Source organism: Glycine max, chromosome 7, assembly GCF_000004515.6.
Source record: "Glycine max cultivar Williams 82 chromosome 7, Glycine_max_v4.0, whole genome shotgun sequence".
NCBI lineage: Eukaryota > Viridiplantae > Streptophyta > Magnoliopsida > Fabales > Fabaceae > Glycine > Glycine max.
The window spans coordinates 6,211,463-6,228,047 of NC_038243.2; the positions used below are offsets into that span (position 1 = coordinate 6,211,463).

At 32.0% G+C, this 16,585-nt stretch overlaps 2 protein-coding genes across 4 annotated transcripts; one reads left to right on the plus strand and one right to left on the minus strand.

Annotated features, from left to right (window-relative positions):
- The first annotated feature begins 558 nt into the window (after positions 1 to 558).
- On the plus strand, positions 559 to 2,711 carry LOC100795734 (cell division control protein 2 homolog D). Its single transcript, XM_003528804.5, has 8 exons — positions 559 to 888; positions 978 to 1,119; positions 1,192 to 1,253; positions 1,335 to 1,446; positions 1,519 to 1,612; positions 1,699 to 1,768; positions 1,969 to 2,107; positions 2,195 to 2,711. Exons 1-8 carry the CDS (start codon positions 653 to 655, stop codon positions 2,285 to 2,287), a joined length of 948 nt encoding a protein of 315 aa, XP_003528852.1. The 5' UTR covers positions 559 to 652; the 3' UTR covers positions 2,288 to 2,711.
- A 212-nt stretch (positions 2,712 to 2,923) lies between these two features.
- LOC100781596 (U-box domain-containing protein 33) lies at positions 2,924 to 11,212 on the minus strand. 3 transcript variants are annotated; one of them, XM_006583228.4, is made up of 9 exons: positions 10,051 to 11,212; positions 9,389 to 9,510; positions 9,200 to 9,321; positions 6,356 to 6,460; positions 5,764 to 6,166; positions 5,528 to 5,674; positions 4,724 to 5,254; positions 3,745 to 4,512; positions 2,924 to 3,372 (listed from the first exon to the last, which is right to left on the minus strand). In XM_006583228.4, the coding sequence occupies exons 1-9, from the start codon at positions 10,316 to 10,318 to the stop codon at positions 3,190 to 3,192; spliced, it is 2,649 nt and encodes an 882-aa protein (XP_006583291.1). In that variant the 5' UTR covers positions 10,319 to 11,212; the 3' UTR covers positions 2,924 to 3,189. The 3 variants fall into 3 exon arrangements, with proteins under 3 accessions (XP_006583291.1, XP_006583292.1, XP_014633300.1); XM_006583229.4 differs by having other exon boundaries at positions 5,528 to 5,671; positions 10,051 to 11,204; XM_014777814.3 differs by lacking the exons at positions 9,389 to 9,510; positions 10,051 to 11,212 and having other exon boundaries at positions 6,356 to 6,515.
- Positions 11,213 to 16,585: the final 5,373 nt, after the last annotated feature.

The window sequence follows — 16,585 nt, forward strand, 5'->3', positions numbered from 1 at the left end:
ACAACATTCACTTTTTTATTTTTATTTTTCAATTTTTTTTTATTCACTATCCATTATAAAGTCAGATTTTAGTGTAGATTTTTTTAAGACTCCCTAGAGAAGAAAAAAAAGTTTCTTGCTATCACTTATTAAGGAGTGCAAATGAAAGAGTGAGAATAATGGGTACATAAAGAAAAACAGGAAAAAAAAAAAAGCACTCTTGATATATTTTATTATATTACTATATTCGCATTTATATTTTAATTTACAAGGTTCTATTTTTTAAAATCACTAAAAACTAAGTTATTTGTTATATATTAAATTAGAATATATTCTTATAGAGTTGCTTAATTTTTTAAAATATTAAATATTTATAAATAATATCTTTTTTAACTTCATAAGATTATACCTGAATTTATTACATATTTATACAACATTTTATGATTTCAATTATATTTAGTAAATATATTATTTTTTTAATTTTATTCTTATCTTCTTAACAATGTTAATTAAATTTAATCATTTGTACTTTCTAGTTATCCATAATCGGAGTGTATAAATATATTCCTAATTTACCGTTAGCGAGGGATAGTAGTAAGGGTGCGGGATTTGAAAATTGAAATTCAAAAAAAAAAAAAAAACCTGTTACAGAGAGATACAGAGAGAGACGGAGATGGAGAAAACGGGCGCAGGAGTAGTAGTGTTATCGGCGAAGGAGGCATTCGAGAAGCTTGAGAAGGTCGGAGAAGGGACATACGGGAAGGTGTACAGGGCACGAGAGAAGGCCACTGGGAAAATCGTTGCTCTCAAGAAGACTCGTCTTCACGAGGACCAAGACGGTGTTCCTCCCACCACACTTCGCGAGGTTTCCATCTTGCGAATGCTCTCTCGCGATCCCCATGTCGTTAGGTATTCACCAAATGTTAGTTTCTTGGTTTTATTGTAATGTAACCTTTTCTTTCTTTGAAATCATCTTTAATGGTTTTTTCATTCCACAGCTTAATGGATGTGAAGCAAGGCCAGAACAAGGAAGGGAAGACAGTGTTGTACTTGGTGTTTGAGTACATGGACACCGATCTCAAGAAATTCATCCGCTCCTTCGATCAACCGGGACAAAACATTCCACCCGAAACTATCAAAGTAATATATTATATCTCTCTCAATTTTGTGAATTTGTTCAATGTTCATTCAATTTTGTGAATTTGGTTACAGAGCTTGATGTACCAGCTTTGCAAGGGGATTGCTTTCTGCCACGGTCATGGGATCTTGCACAGGTACTAGTAATTAACCCTTAACCCTTGTTCCCTTTCATTTCCCTCACACGTGTATAATTGAATTTTTACTTATTTATTAAGGGACTTGAAACCTCACAATCTGTTGATGGACCGAAAAACAATGATGCTTAAAATTGCTGATCTTGGACTCGCTCGGGCATTTACTGTGCCAATTAAGAAATATACACATGAGGTAGATAAAAAGAAAAGTGAGATAGCACCTTTTGTTTTCCTCTTCCTTCGTTAATAATCTTTGTATTTTCAGATACTAACCCTGTGGTATAGAGCTCCTGAAGTCCTCTTGGGTGCTACCCATTACTCAATGGCAGTGGACATATGGTCCGTTGGCTGCATATTTGGTAAGGATAAACATCTTGGTTAACCGACTGCTATTTCGTGTTTGTTATGTGTTTGCTAATGAATGTTATTTGCATCTCAATTGCAGCCGAACTTGTCACCAGACGAGCTCTCTTTCCTGGTGATTCCGAGCTTCAACAACTCCTGCATATATTCAGGTATCTGTGTGTATGTTTATGTATATGTATTGCTTGTGTGAGTGTGTGTCACTTGTTTATGTATATGTATTGTGTGTGTATGTTTATGTATATGTTTATTGTTTGTGTATTATATATGTCTGTGTATATGTATATGTGTGTGTCACTGGTTTAGTTTGCTTTTGTTTACAATAGTTGTACTACCCTGTTTGTTTGTGCAGGCTATTGGGTACTCCTAATGAAGAGGTGTGGCCAGGGGTGAGTAAACTAAAGGACTGGCATGAATACCCCCAATGGAACTCTCAAAGTCTGTCAACGGCTGTTCCAGGTTTGGAGGAGCTTGGACTCGATTTGCTATCTGTAAGTTGCTGCTCTTTAACTAACTCTTTCTAGTACTGGTTCCTGTTGATTTTTATTTCATTATATTTTTCCCTCTTTTCTTTTCAGCAAATGTTGGAGTATGAACCTTCCAAGAGGATTTCTGCAAAGAAAGCAATGGAACATGCTTACTTCGATGACCTGGACAAGAGGAATCTTTAGAAAGACACAGATTGATTCAAGATTTGGTTGTAGAAATTTATGACTACCAATTTATTTTTATGCTTCTCTCGAGCGTGTATCGTTTTAGGATGATGGACTTTTGCTGTTTAACTTTTCATATTTGAGGACTGATGGAGTGATTGATTGCGCTTGGGATTTATTTGCAGAAACTACATTTGAAATTAGGATTAGTAAAAAAATGTTCTGTTTAGTTTTCAATATAAAGCAATAGAGATAGTTGCATCTACAGCTACATGTGGATCTTGCATGACTTCCTATAAATGAAGGGATAACTTTCATACATAACTTTTTTTTAATTGAGAATACCTATGATTCACATGTCCCCATGGGTTTGGAGAATCTTTGTATCTAATGGATTGAATCTCATAACGGTTTGGTGCTTTAAAAGATGCCATTTCCCCCCTGCTCCTTATATTGTATTGTACTTTTCTTTCTTTTTTAGGATCTATCTGATGATTTACAACACAGTTTGATTCACAATGTCTTATTAATGTTAAAAATATATGCTTAAACATTTGTAATTTGAATTTGAATGATTTTAGTTTAGTTTACGTCGATATAAACTTTGAATGGTTCTTACCTTGCGTGCTGTTGGGATGGTTCATCTCCAAATGATTCATTTTAAGATTGACGATAGCATTGCCCACTGCCAAAGATAACTACATAAAATAATGTTTAGCCATATATACATCATATGCTACCTTTTTACAATAACTGAAGGTAGAGAGATAAGCACAAATGGAACCTAAACAACATGACGGCTATACAAAATGATTTGTAAAAGAAACCAAAAATGATATGATAACAATTTCTCCTATAAACTTAATATGAAGTAGAGATACAATTCAATAGGGAAGATAAAAAAAAAATGAAAAACTTGATCAGTGACTTTGAAGCCAGTTCTGAATTGCGTGGCGAAGAGTATGGTTGGGAACAAGATGGCGATGAGCAAGCTTGGAATTTGTCCTTGGTGAAGTGTCATGACCACTTTCTAGCCATTCACGTATAGCCTCAGCTTCATAAGTAAAACCATCAGCGGCTACATGTGGATCTTGCATGACTTCCTGCAAAGTAGGAAAACAATGAGGGGGACCTTTCTTAGGCTACTACTCTTTTTTCTAAAGGAAAGCTCTATCGTTCACAGATGCACGGATTTGGAAAACCTTTGTATAAATGAAGCTTTAAAATGTTAAGAAACAAAAATCACATTGGGAATTAGGCAAGTATGAACTAACACAAAAAGGGTATATATGTAGAGTAAACATTATTATGACATAACAACCAACAAAAATTATCTCACAAAACTTTGATTAATTTTCAATGCATATTATTTGAACGTTGAAGAGTTGACTGTTCCAAAAAAGATCCTAAAGCATCAGAGGATACATATTTTGATTGAGCTGAAACTAAAAATGAAGATAGAAAGAATGATTTACCAGAAAGATTGGACAAATAAAATATGGAGGAGGTTGGCATAGCCCTTGAGAACCCAGTTGAAAGGTGTTTGTGACTCCAGAAGAAGCCCTCATTGGTTCCAGTATCCTCCAAACATCTGGATAAAGGTCTGGCCGGCTCTTCCGATTCATCTCACAACACCTCAAAGCCAAGCGAACCAACTCTTCAGCCAGCATAAATGGCCAGTCTCCAGCAAAAGGATCCAAGATTGATTTCAACTTTCCAGCATCTAATGCATATTGCACTTCTTTTATTATTCCCAGGGCTGGTTTCCCAGTCATCAATCTCAACAGAATGATTCCAAATGAATAAACATCCGACTTTGGTGTAAGTTCACCAGAAGCAAGGAATTCAGGATCCAAATACACAAAAGTTCCCTTTGGATCAGTCCTCCAAAACTGTGTAGTACTGTTACTGGAACTGTCTTGACAGGATAATAATATACGGCAGATTCCAAAGTCACTGAGCTTGCTAACAAGGTTTGCATCAAGGAGAATATTGGCGGGTTTTAGGTCACCATGCGCTATGCTGTGAGGTTTATTGGAGTGAAGAAAAATGAGAGCAGAACAAAGTTCCGTAGCAATGCGAATTCGAGTTTGCCATGATAATGGAGGTGAGTTATCCTTGCAGTTGAGACGATCTTCAAGGCTTCCATTGGGTAAATACTCATAGACAAGAGTCCAAGATTCTGGGCAGGCTCCTATAAGTGTGATAATATTGGGATGCCTTAACTTGCTCAATACTTCAACCTGATACAAAACCAAAACTGGGGTAAAAAATATATTTGTTTCACTACAAAACTGGACTAGATAAGATCCATTCAAATGACTCGCACATTACAAGTTTACAGCAAACTTAAAGATATTTTATATTAGAACATCAAACAGCCAAAAATTATTATTGCTGACCAAAATAATAGGATGATGTCCAAAATATCAAGCAAAACTCAAACCATCCTACCTCCTGTTGAAACTCCTCAGGTCCTTGCGTGCTGTCACGATTCAACATTTTTATAGCCACCTCAGCGTGACGCAAGATACCTTTAAATATACTTCCATATCCGCCTTCTCCGATCTTCTGGGATGGATTGAAGTTACTTGTTGCTTCTTTAATCTCTTGAAAGGAAAATTCTGAGAAGCATTGAAGCTTGTGTGCGCTTGATGAGGCTTCCCATTGTTTTCTCCTAAACTCCTCAGCCTCTCCCACTGCAATATCACGCTGTATTTGCAAATCATCTAGTTCATCCTTGTAGTTTTGTAACAGGTTCTCGGCAGATATAATCTTTTGCTCCAACTCCTTTATCATAAGTTCAGTTGATGCAATTTGATTCTCTAGTGATGAGTTCTGAAATAAGGCAAGTCGGAGTTCCTCATTAACTTTGTCTGTCTGGCTCTTCATATTATTAAGTTTTTCATTTGCTTTCTCTACCGCTTCTTCTTGTTCTTTCCTTAGTTTCAGCTCTTCTTTATACAAGTTTTCAGTGGTTTTAGCCTGCCAATTGGATGGTTCAAAAAGATTCTAATTAGAGGTTATATCAACTTGCAATTTCAGCACATGATAAGACAATCTAAAGTAATGCTTATCCATACAAATGATCTTAGCATCAGTTAACATTCTAATTAGGTCTTGCAAATGCTTTACCACTTAGAATCATTTAAAAACTAGAAAATGGGATACAAACTAGAATTAACTAACTATTCACATTATAAACATGATCATCTACACATTGCAGAAGTAATAAGAACTCAACAAAAGAAAAGGTACCCTGCGAATAGCATCAATGGCATTTTTTTCAGCATTCCCACGCCTAACAGTTTCTTGATATGCATCCCGCTTAGAATTCACAGCCTCAGCCATTGCCTGTTCAAGTTGATCATAGAGAGCATCATCCATTCCTCCATCCATTTCCTGCTAGTGTTCCATCACAATTTTAAAATATTATCATAAAGCTCGGTTGTAAGACACCATACATATTCTGAAAGAGGAAAATGTATGCATACCAGTACACTAGGAGATGCTGAATGATGAAGATTCTTGTTAATCAGAAAAGGGCCATTCAAAGTCAAGTCTAATTCATTCTCACTGCCATCACTTATCAAATTTGGGGTCAATCCTGGTTCAACTGAAATACTGTGAGAGCACATTGAGAAAACTGAAGGACTCCTCCCTGACTGCCCATATGACTCATCAGAAACAGATGCAAGGCTCCTCCTATGTCCATCATTGACAGACCTTACTCTACGAAATAACTCTTGAGCTGGATTAGTTAGTTTTATCCCATGATTTTGCCCTTGCACAATTGATTGGGATCTCAATTTAGGAGAACCTCCAACTTCAGAGTTTGCCATTTGCTGCGCCATAGGAAATGCAACCTCTACATTCCCTATATCCAAACTGCAATCCCTGAGTTGACATGACACTTATATCATTACCAAAGATAATATGATCAAATACTATTGAGAGAGTACAACAAATCAAAGTTCAAAGAAAAATCAAGACATGACTATAAAGCTTTCTCCAAAATTACATCTATCTCCATGTGACACTATCCCTTGTACTTCAGAAATTATCTCTATTCATAACACAACATACCTTGTGTGTATGAGGTAGCCGTTGCAGATAAACTGTATATGACAAGAGGCTGGAGCTTGTTCACATACATATATAGCTTTCTTAGACCTGGGGGCCGTCATCCTCCTGCAACATCATGAAGTGGGAGCTCGTTGGAAACATTATAGTAGCTTTACCATAACTGATATAGAGATAACAAAAATACTCAGGTTACAAATAGTTTATGATCAGAATTTATGAAATGAAACATAGTCCGGCAAAGTTACGAATGAATATAAATTTCAAAGGGTTGTAAATTTTGTTAAGGGGCCAAAATTGTAACATCTCATTTTTCTTAGACTTATTTAAAAAGGATTGTTATATGTAAATAAATAGAGTTTAAAAAAAATGATGGATTTTTATAATTAAATAAATAAGAAGAAATAACTTTATTAATTAAAATAATGGTTTGAGAGAAAATAAAAGAGTATTTTATTTATTCATTTGATAAAGAATAAAATAGAATTTCTTTTATAAAATAATAAAAAATAAACAAAGTAAATAATAGGATGTGAGTATCCTAGTTATAAATAGGGTTAGTTCAGTTTTCACATACTCATTCACCATCGTCGTGAAATTTAAGCACAAGGTTCGCAACTCAATTTCTAGCATTTTCACCATTGGAAATTACGAAAAGATGTCGGAGCTGAGAGAAAAATCCTTTTTATCGTAACTTTTTCTTTTCCCGTAGAAATCCAAAACTGTCCTAGAAAAATTATGATACCGAACTCGTTAACCGTTGGATCGTTATGAAATTTTGATATATGGTTCCCGATTCAATTCCAAACATCTTCACCATTTGGATTTGCAAAATAATGTTTGTGGAAGGAGAAAAATGCATCGCACGTAGGACCATGGAATGAAGGCTTCAATCTCTTCTCATTCTCTCTGACGTTTGGAAACCCTATCAGAGCAGTCGGAGGAAAAATTGGAGAAATCTCAGGAAACTACTAGAGATGCCGCTATTGCTGTCACTATGCACACGTGAGCCCGCTTAGAGGTAAGAGATGAGTTTATCGCAATTGGGATTAGAATGAACATGTGTAGAGATCCTTAGAGAATTAAATTGGGGTTTATTTTGGAATGTTTATTGAATTATAATTTTTCCTTTACAATTATAAATACAATATTGTTGTGTTTTACGTACCAATTGATGTTCTGATGATAATTGATTGATAAACTTGAGTGTTCTTGATGTTTTTGTGTTTTGACCCATGATTTTGATTAATTGTATAATTGTACGAAATTATTTGAAGGGTTTTACTCTCCATGTTGTGATAAACCTTTTATATAAATTGTTATGTTGAGATTATGAAATAGTGATTCAAATTGTGAGTATGTGATAAATTGAACATGTGATGAATGGTGAAATACATGTGTATTGAGATGAGATGTGTGTATCGAGTTGTGAGCTATGAACTGTGCAATCACACAATTGTAAGACCCTTTAAGGGTGACGAGTAGTGTGATGGGATCTGCTGTGGGAATCTGACGAGTTAAAATGATTTTGAAAACAATTGAGTAGTTGTGTGTATTGCATAGTTCATAGGTAAAGTGTATATGATTCATGAAGTGTGATAACGTGTTAAATTGATATTATACCATTGTGATTGAGATCGAGTGTATGTGATAAATTGAGTATGCACGTGATTGAGATGTTGTGTGCATTGAGTTATGAACTATGAATTGTACAATAGCACGACTATAAGACCCTTTAAGGGCGACGAGTTAATGCTAAGACCCTTTAAGGGCGACGAGTTAAAACTATTTTGAGAATGATTGAGGAGTCGTGTGTTTTGTACAGTTCATAGATAGAGTCTGTGTGCTAAAATATTTTCTGGGTTGGACCTGAATCAGGAGAGAGAGACCTTGACGGACTCTTCGGAGTGTAGGCCTTGGGGGTAAATACACTCAGTTTGAGTGCTCCTTTAAGCCTATGTTGATCTCATATGGTTGGAGCATTCTAGCAAAACAACGTGACCCTGACTGGTCTCCCTATGATTTTATCTAGTAAGAGTGACCTGACTTGCCAGTGTGTGGTTTGTCTTGTCATGTACTCTTAGGCGCCCAATGAGGTTTTTCACTGACATGGTACCACATTACATATAGGATTGAGTCTTAGTGTATCTGTTGTATAACACTTGTGTATTGATCGATATGAATTGATTTAGTGAGATGGTGTTTTGATCATTGAGTACGTGAATGTTGTGAAAACGAATGAGACGTGTGGTGTTGTCTTGTTTCTCTCCATTAGTTAGGAATGTGATAACTCACTTCCCGTGTGTTGTGTGTTATTTGTGTTTGGATCATGTGATGATCTTGAACTTTGTGTTCGGGGGAGCAGATGACAAGGTGAATTACTTTAAGGAATCTTGTGCTGAAGGACGTCGGGACACAATACTCTGATAGGATGTGACGTTGAGACATAAGTTTCTATATTAATTAGATGATGTTAGTCTATTTTATTTTACCTCACTGATTTAACAAAATATTTTGTAAATTTTGACGGCCTTGTTTTGAGCCAAATATATTTTTAATAAGTTTTATTTGGTAATAGTGAAGTGAATGTGATAGGTGAACATTTTACCCATGTGAATTTGTTTAATATTTTTATATATTTTATTTATTTATATATATGTCGGGTAGAAGATGTTACAAAAATTCTCAAGAGGGGAGAGATCAAGGTTAAGCTCCATAGCTAAGAATGTTAATGTTGAGAAATAGTAATTCAAAACTGTGAAAGTAAAACATGGTTAACAGAAAGCTACAAAGTCACACACAGATAATATGGCTACAATATGTTAGCTTGCTTTTAAGTTCTCTTACCTTGAATGGTACTTATCTGATGCTGCTCCCATCACAAGCTTCTGTATGCCATACTGGGAGATGAGTTCAACAATTCCTTTTTCTATGCAATCCATTTCAATTTGTAGTTTCCCTGCACGCACCTATATCAGAAAATTATTAGTAAAAAGCAAAGTTTAGTTTGAAAATAAGGTTTACTAGAAAAATTACCCCCATCCCTTGACAGATAGAAAGATAGGCATCCAGAGTCTTGTACATTTTTAGCCTTTCTGTTTCGTGGTAATCTTGAACTTCCTCCTCTCTCAGCGCACTAGCAGGAAATTTGGCACCCACTAATAATATCCAAATGAACAAGTTAAAGATCATCATAAGAAAATGAAAATTGACACAGGACAACAAAGTATTTTTACAGCTAAATTCAGTCCTTGAAATTAACTGCTAGAAACAATAAACCATACATGAAATGTAGGATTTGACAAAAGCAGACCCAGAAAACATCATAAATTCAGGCCACTTTGAGTTTTAGTTCAAGTCACCTAGTAATTTCTAAAATAATGGTCATCAAGGCAATATATCCGCACCAAACGAGCAATTCTCATATGAGAAGAATAATGTTCATTGGCACAATCAATTATAATTTAAAAGCCTAAGATTTGTTAAAAATTAATAAAATTTCTACTGTTACTATAAAATTATCTTTAACTTTTGATTGATTATGTCTACAAGGAATCAGCCACTGACTTTAATTTAAGCAGGTTTAGCTTGTGTAAAATTTCAAAAAAGAAAGAGAAAATAGAAACAGTTTAAGTTACCAAACTATAATCTCAATCCACAAACAAAATTGCATATGCACACACATTTTGCAAACTTACTCAAGGGGATCATAGGTGCTGGCACGTGAACATGAAGAATGCAAATTCTCCTTCCTCCAGAGTTCTGTATTGCCCATATGAGATTTGATTTGCTACTTTTCACATTCTTTCCCACAGCAACATAGATTGTGTCATTAACCATACTTGGACTAGGCTTATTTACAATTTTTCTCCTGCTGGTCATGATTCCAGGAACTCCAATATCACGAAGTGAGTTCACAGGATTGACCTGTGGTGGAGTTGCAGGCATAGAACTCACCATAGCCATGCTAATAGATGAAGAATGGTTGAAAAGTTAAAAGACTATTTCTTCCACTTCTGAAGAGAATCACATTAAACCGAAACTAAAAAATGATCAATTCAATTTTCTAGACAAAGTAATATAAAAGAATTCAACTTGTAGAGATTTTCTCTCTACTTGTAGAAATCTCTCAAACTAACCAAAAACTCTCTCTATAACTAAAAAGGAATCCACTTCTTTAATCTCTCCAAAGCTCTTTCCACCTGTTTCAATTAAGAGAATTCATAACCAAAATTTTCTCCTAGCTGAAATGAAATTCCCACTCAACCAAAAAAAAAAAAAAATCAGCTTTGCTGTATCTATAAGTAGCACAAACTCAACCTAGGACACTCAAATTTGCACAAATATGCAACATGTCCATTGTCTATCCTCAAAAAATAAAAAATAAAAAATTCATAGGGTGATGGAAACTGATGACACAAAGTGATGAAATGAAAAAGATATGGTCTTATTTTTTTTATCTGCTGGTGTTTATCTGTGTTGTTGTCTCATAGGAATGGAAAAGGGTGCCGCTGTCTTGAGCTCATAGCATGGTAGTGTACAAACAGAAGAAACACCGAAGTAATCATAAATAGCAACACAGAGAAACCTAGGAAATTACAAGAATAACCCCGTGTCCCTATCACTTTTGGTTCATGCACCCTCTTTTTCTTCTTCTCCCTCTCCATGTTCCCTATGCCTGCATCATGCGAAGTTTCGAAGAAAAAGTTTAGCCACACTACTTGGACTTCCAATTTTCAATCTTCTGGAATAATAAATGTAATCTCGGTGTGTATTTGGTTTAACATTAAATTTTACTTACACTTCTTCACCAAAAAAAAAATGAAGAGATACATTCTCATATATGTTTTATAAGACGTAGAAATTTGTAACTTTTGATTCAATAATCATTTGAAAACATCCTAATAATAAACCAAACACACATCAGGACAGGTGCAACTTGTAATGATATCCAATGATAATGATGCACACCCTTATGTTAGTTTGACATCGAGAAAGAAAAGGAGAGAAAAATATAGGTACATAAATGATTGATGATGAGATAATGTGATTGAAGAAAAAGATAAAAAAAAATAATAATAACAAAAATTTATGAGTGTGCGTAATGTTTATAATGGATAAGTGTTTATATAGTATCTACCATTAATTGAATAAACTTACCAAGCTCGATCTTTTCTAAATAAAAAAAAGTTGATAAAGTGAGTGATTATTGAACGTATAGTCATGAGTTAATTATTTCTTATTGAAGATAAATGATGTGCGGTGATACATTAATTTGAAGTGGTTGGAATAATATTTGTCAAACGTTGTATAATGAGGAGGTGCAACTACAACAATTTGTATCAACTCATGCTCTGAAGTTGGTGAAGGAGTAATTCCTTAATCACTCTAATAATAATGTTGTACCTGTAAAAAGTTCTTTTGATCGAAGATTGGCTAACATAGACAAAGTCAAAGATAGCCATTTTTCTTATACGTATTACGTAGATACATGTTGGATGGAAGAAGTCCATTTCATTTTTGGACCTATCATTTTAAATGTGATGTACCTATTTTAACTTTTTTTGGTGCAACAAAACTCAGCATTTTTAGAAAAGACAAAGATTGTAGTAAGAGTTTTTTTTTTGTGTTGATTAATTTTTTTAACCAGTAAGTAGAGAATGATTCTCGTTCATTTGAGATTGTGACATGTAGGGATCAAATTCTCCAGTTGCGGATAAAGTCACTTGCATCATGGATTCGGATAAATCCGATAATTTTAGATATCTAAATCGATTCAAATTAAAAATTTAGATTGATTCAAATTGAATTAAAAAATTATAAATATGATGACTTCAGACCAAATCACGAGTATTACTTTTAAAGATGTAATCCAATCTAATTATTTAATATGTTTTATTGTTAGAGTTTTGGCTTTGTAGCACAGTTCAATTATTTTTTATTTATTTTAATACTATAATCAATTATTACTATAATTATAATGTAAGACATGTGATTTAATTGTTTACTTGGAATGAAACATGTTTGATATTAGACTAATAGTTTAAAAATTGTTTTTGAGTTAAATATATTAAATTGCATAATATGAGAATCACTTTCTTATTTTGTTTTAGAAAAAAAAAAAAAAAATTTATTATAGTAATAAATCCAATCATCCTATCTAATCCGATTAGAATTAGATTGTTTGGATCCCATTGTAAACTTAAACTAGGAAAAAATCAATCTGATCTAAATTAATTAAAATTGATCGGATCAGGTAAAAAAAAAAATACCCTGAATCTTATCTCAACCGACCCATGTTGATTCCTAGTTTTGAGGTAAAAAAAAAAAAGTGATAAAAAAGATAGATTAATAATATAATAAATAATATGATGAAAATGAAACAATTATAAAAAAAAAATTGAATGAAAGAGAAACTAAATATAAGAAAATAATAACCCGATTTCTCGTCTCACGCGGTTTCCGTAATTTGTAGTCAACTTTTTTTTTTTTTTGTATTTACAGGTCTTTGTTGTTTTTGATAAAAACATCGAAGTTCTGAACTCGTCGCACACTCTGATTTGGCATTTGCCCTACTGGTTGATTTAGAAATCAAACTTTTTTGTCTTCTTAATTATTAATATGCTCTCCAAATTTTATTAAAAAATTTAATTTGATCATCAAATTTTTAAAAGTTTCAATTTAATCTAAAATTATTTTAAAATTATTTTAAAATTGATCGGTTTAGTTCTTTTTGTCAAATTAAGTGGATGTCCCAAATTCCTGCTATTTTTATTTACGAATAATGATGTTTTTAACCACCTAATGTACTTATTATTAGTTTTAAAAATAAAACGATTTTCATTTCTTCTTCTTTTTCATGTTTAGTTCCGCGTTATTTCATCCCATAAGGTTTTCACACAGTGCGATGATGGCACAATAATGACATGACGACACGATGTTGTTTGGGTAGGCTAGATAAAAACATGTTTTGTGTGCTCTTTGGGTGGATTAAGGTGGTGGTGATGAACTTAATTAAATCTTTTAAAAGTTTAGCATCAAATTGTGAATATTTAATATAATTGGGAAATTAAATTGATAATTAAGCTTTTTTTATGCTATTTAGAAATCAAACTTAACTTTCAGAAGTAACTATCAAAACTGCAGCGTGGGAACAGATTTTTTATTTTTATTTTTTTTCACTCAACGTAGCAAGAGATATTGTCGCATGTCACACTTCTTGCCGTACGGAAAGAGATATGCCAAAAAAGAAATATGGAAAATTTGTCTTTCTACACTGCACTAAAGAAAAAGAAGCATTTTGTCTCTCTATATTTCATGAATAATAAAAATGAGATAAAATAAACGATAATGGAGATTAAATAAAAATGAGAATGTAAAATTATTTTGAAATGAAATTATATATGCAATTAGTGAAGTGATTTTTACATGTCGTTAAGATGTAATAGTATTAGTTAATTAAAACATAAATTATTTCAAAAAAATATAGAGATAAAAGGCAAGAAGTTCCCAACCTGCAGTCCCAGGGATAATGAAATCACTCGCATAAAATAATTTTACTTAGTTTTTGAATTAGAAAATTATAACTTTAATTTTATTAAAATATTCTAAAACATATAAGTTATTGATATACTTCTAAAAAAAAGTTAGATGGAATGATGTATTAGCACAATGTGTGTTAATATAGTCCATCTTTTTTAAAAAAATATTTAAATTAATAAATTGTGATTTCAATTTATTAGAATACTATTAAAGATATAACTTATTAATATTTTTTAAAATGAGTTAGGATATATATTAGCAAACTTCACATGTTTTTGTATAACAAGGAAAATATTTTTATATAAATGAAAAAATATAAATAATGGTTTTTGAAGTAGTTATATAATTTTAAAATAAAATTTCTTCATCCAAAGACAAGTCTAGAGAAGGGCAAACGGGTCTTGGCTAGTCATTCCTCTATTCTTTTTAAATTTTTATATGGACTCTTTTTTTCATAAAAATTAATATAATGTTATAATCTATCAATACAATTGAGTATATAAAAAATTAATATAATGTTATAACTTTCTAGTCCAAATTTGAGTATATAAACAAGGCACCACAAGTATAAATGCTAACTCTTTATACACTTTTCTCCCTCTGATACTAACTTAAGCATCAGAATGTTTGCAGATACACCACCTGACGCCGTGCTTCGTCGTCTGAAGTCATCTCAGCCATGACAATTATGAATCTACAATTCTTCCACCGAATAACAATATATTACATTTAATTTGTTAAAGGTTTTGTTTAAGGAAGTAGTAGCTTAATTAAGTATTATTAAATAAGTGTTTGTCATATAAATATTTATTTGTAAGATATTTCTATAATTGAAGAAAATAGGTTAAATTGTTTAAATATAATTTGAAAACTATATATTTTCATTATCTATCTTAAAGAGCCTATTGAAATAATGAAGTTGAATTATGAATAGATACTAAAGTTATATATTTTCATAAGTTCTTCCAAATACCTATACAAATGTTTTATTTCATAAGATAAATATTAATAAATTGTATATAAACTCTTCCAATGCATTAAAAAAATAGCTTTAATTAAATTATTTTCTTAACTTGTTCTAATATATATATAACACAAATTGTTTGTTGAAAGACGATCAATATTACAGTTAAGTAAAACATTAATAATTATTATCTATAATGCTAAAAAAGAGTCATTTCATACACTTATATATAATATATAAACATATATTGGGGTAAGACTAGTTATGAGAGATTTAGGTCATTTGCAGGAGATCTTATATTCAAATTTCATTTATGTCATTGTACACCAGTAACGTGAGAAAAAAATGGAGGCAAGTTAAAATTATAATATATAAATTAAATATAACAATTTTGATAATATTATTTTTATACAAAATTTCAAACATTTAATGATAACATTGAAATATTACTTACATTTTTAATTAATTGCATTTTATAATATCATAGTATTTTTCTACTTTATTAAAAAAAATCCGTCTTATTTTTTTACGACTTTTATATTGAATAAAAAATTACAAATTATCTATAAATTTGTGGAAAAAATTGTAAGAAGCGTCAAACTTATCCATGTTCTTCCACGTGGAGCAAATCTCTTCCTCACTTGGTTAAGTTAAGAACTCGAGAAGAAACTTAAAACTGGATGGAACAAATATGTAAGAAAGAAATGACCCTTAATTAATTAGTGGAACCCATATACTTTCTTTTCTCCGGGCAAATTTAATTCAATTACCTAACAATCATAGTTTTTCCTAAATTTAATATTAATGTGTCACATAAGAAAATAGAATTAATACATCATGGTGCAACGTTTGACAGGAGAAGTTGTTTTCCCGCAGCATGTATTGGGCCACTCTTATTGAATTTAATTTCGTGTTATATGCATGCTTTACCACAAGATGTTCATATATAAAAGTCTACGCAGAATGACAGAAAGGCAAAGGAAAAGGAAATGTACGTGAGAGACTAACAACTCGTGGAAGATTTTTTTTTTTTATTTTAAAAAGACCATCCTAGTACTTAAAAGCGTATAATAGTGGTGTAACGTTAGTTTTTAAAATTAAGAAAATTAAATATTAAATAAGTCTATGAAACTAGAATTCATTAATCATGTTATTCTGAATTTTAAAAAAAAATATGTATGACTTTAAGAAAATAAAATAACATTAAATGGTTAAGTTTGAAGATGCAGATGAAATAATTAAAAAAATTTAAAGATCTATTTAGAATTTCTTTAATATTGGGGACTTATCTAAAATTTGTTTGATTTTGAGAATTAATATTTGTTTGATTTTAACCTTTTCGTTCATCAGGAAAAAATAATTCTGACTCATTTAAAATTGGATTGGAAACTAAATAAAATATTATTAATAATCATTTTCGTGAAGCATCAAACTCGTGGAGTATCTAAATAATTTAATCTTAATTTTGAGATATTAAACTAAATGACAGTCCATTAAAATTTTTGAATGAGAGACTCGCAAAGGAAAAGAAATTAATCTAGAATCATTTATTGCAAACATGATCAGTACTAAACTAGTGGTTAGTGGTAGCTTGGAGGCTAAACGTAGCTTTCATGCCAGGCATAAACTGTGTTAATATGAAATCTTATCTTCCTCGTAAAGATCCACGAAAGTGCAGAGATGTCTCCTTAGATAAGTTCCCTATGAGAGAAAGAAAAATAAAACAA

Excerpts from the sequence above, each read along its gene's own strand:
- LOC100781596 (XM_006583228.4), bottom strand. The coding sequence starts at position 10,318 with ATGGCTATGGTGAGTTCTATGCCTGCAACTCCACCACAGGTCAATCCT. Across the intron at positions 6,461-9,199 it reads TCAGATAAGTACCATTCAAG|GAGGATGACGGCCCCCAGGT; the intron begins GTAAGAGAACTT and ends ATGATGTTGCAG. Across the intron at positions 4,513-4,723 it reads CTGAGGAGTTTCAACAGGAG|GTTGAAGTATTGAGCAAGTT; the intron begins GTAGGATGGTTT and ends GTTTTGTATCAG.
- LOC100795734 (XM_003528804.5), top strand. The coding sequence starts at position 653 with ATGGAGAAAACGGGCGCAGGAGTAGTAGTGTTATCGGCGAAGGAGGCA. Across the intron at positions 889-977 it reads CGCGATCCCCATGTCGTTAG|CTTAATGGATGTGAAGCAAG; the intron begins GTATTCACCAAA and ends TTCATTCCACAG. Across the intron at positions 1,120-1,191 it reads TTCCACCCGAAACTATCAAA|AGCTTGATGTACCAGCTTTG; the intron begins GTAATATATTAT and ends ATTTGGTTACAG.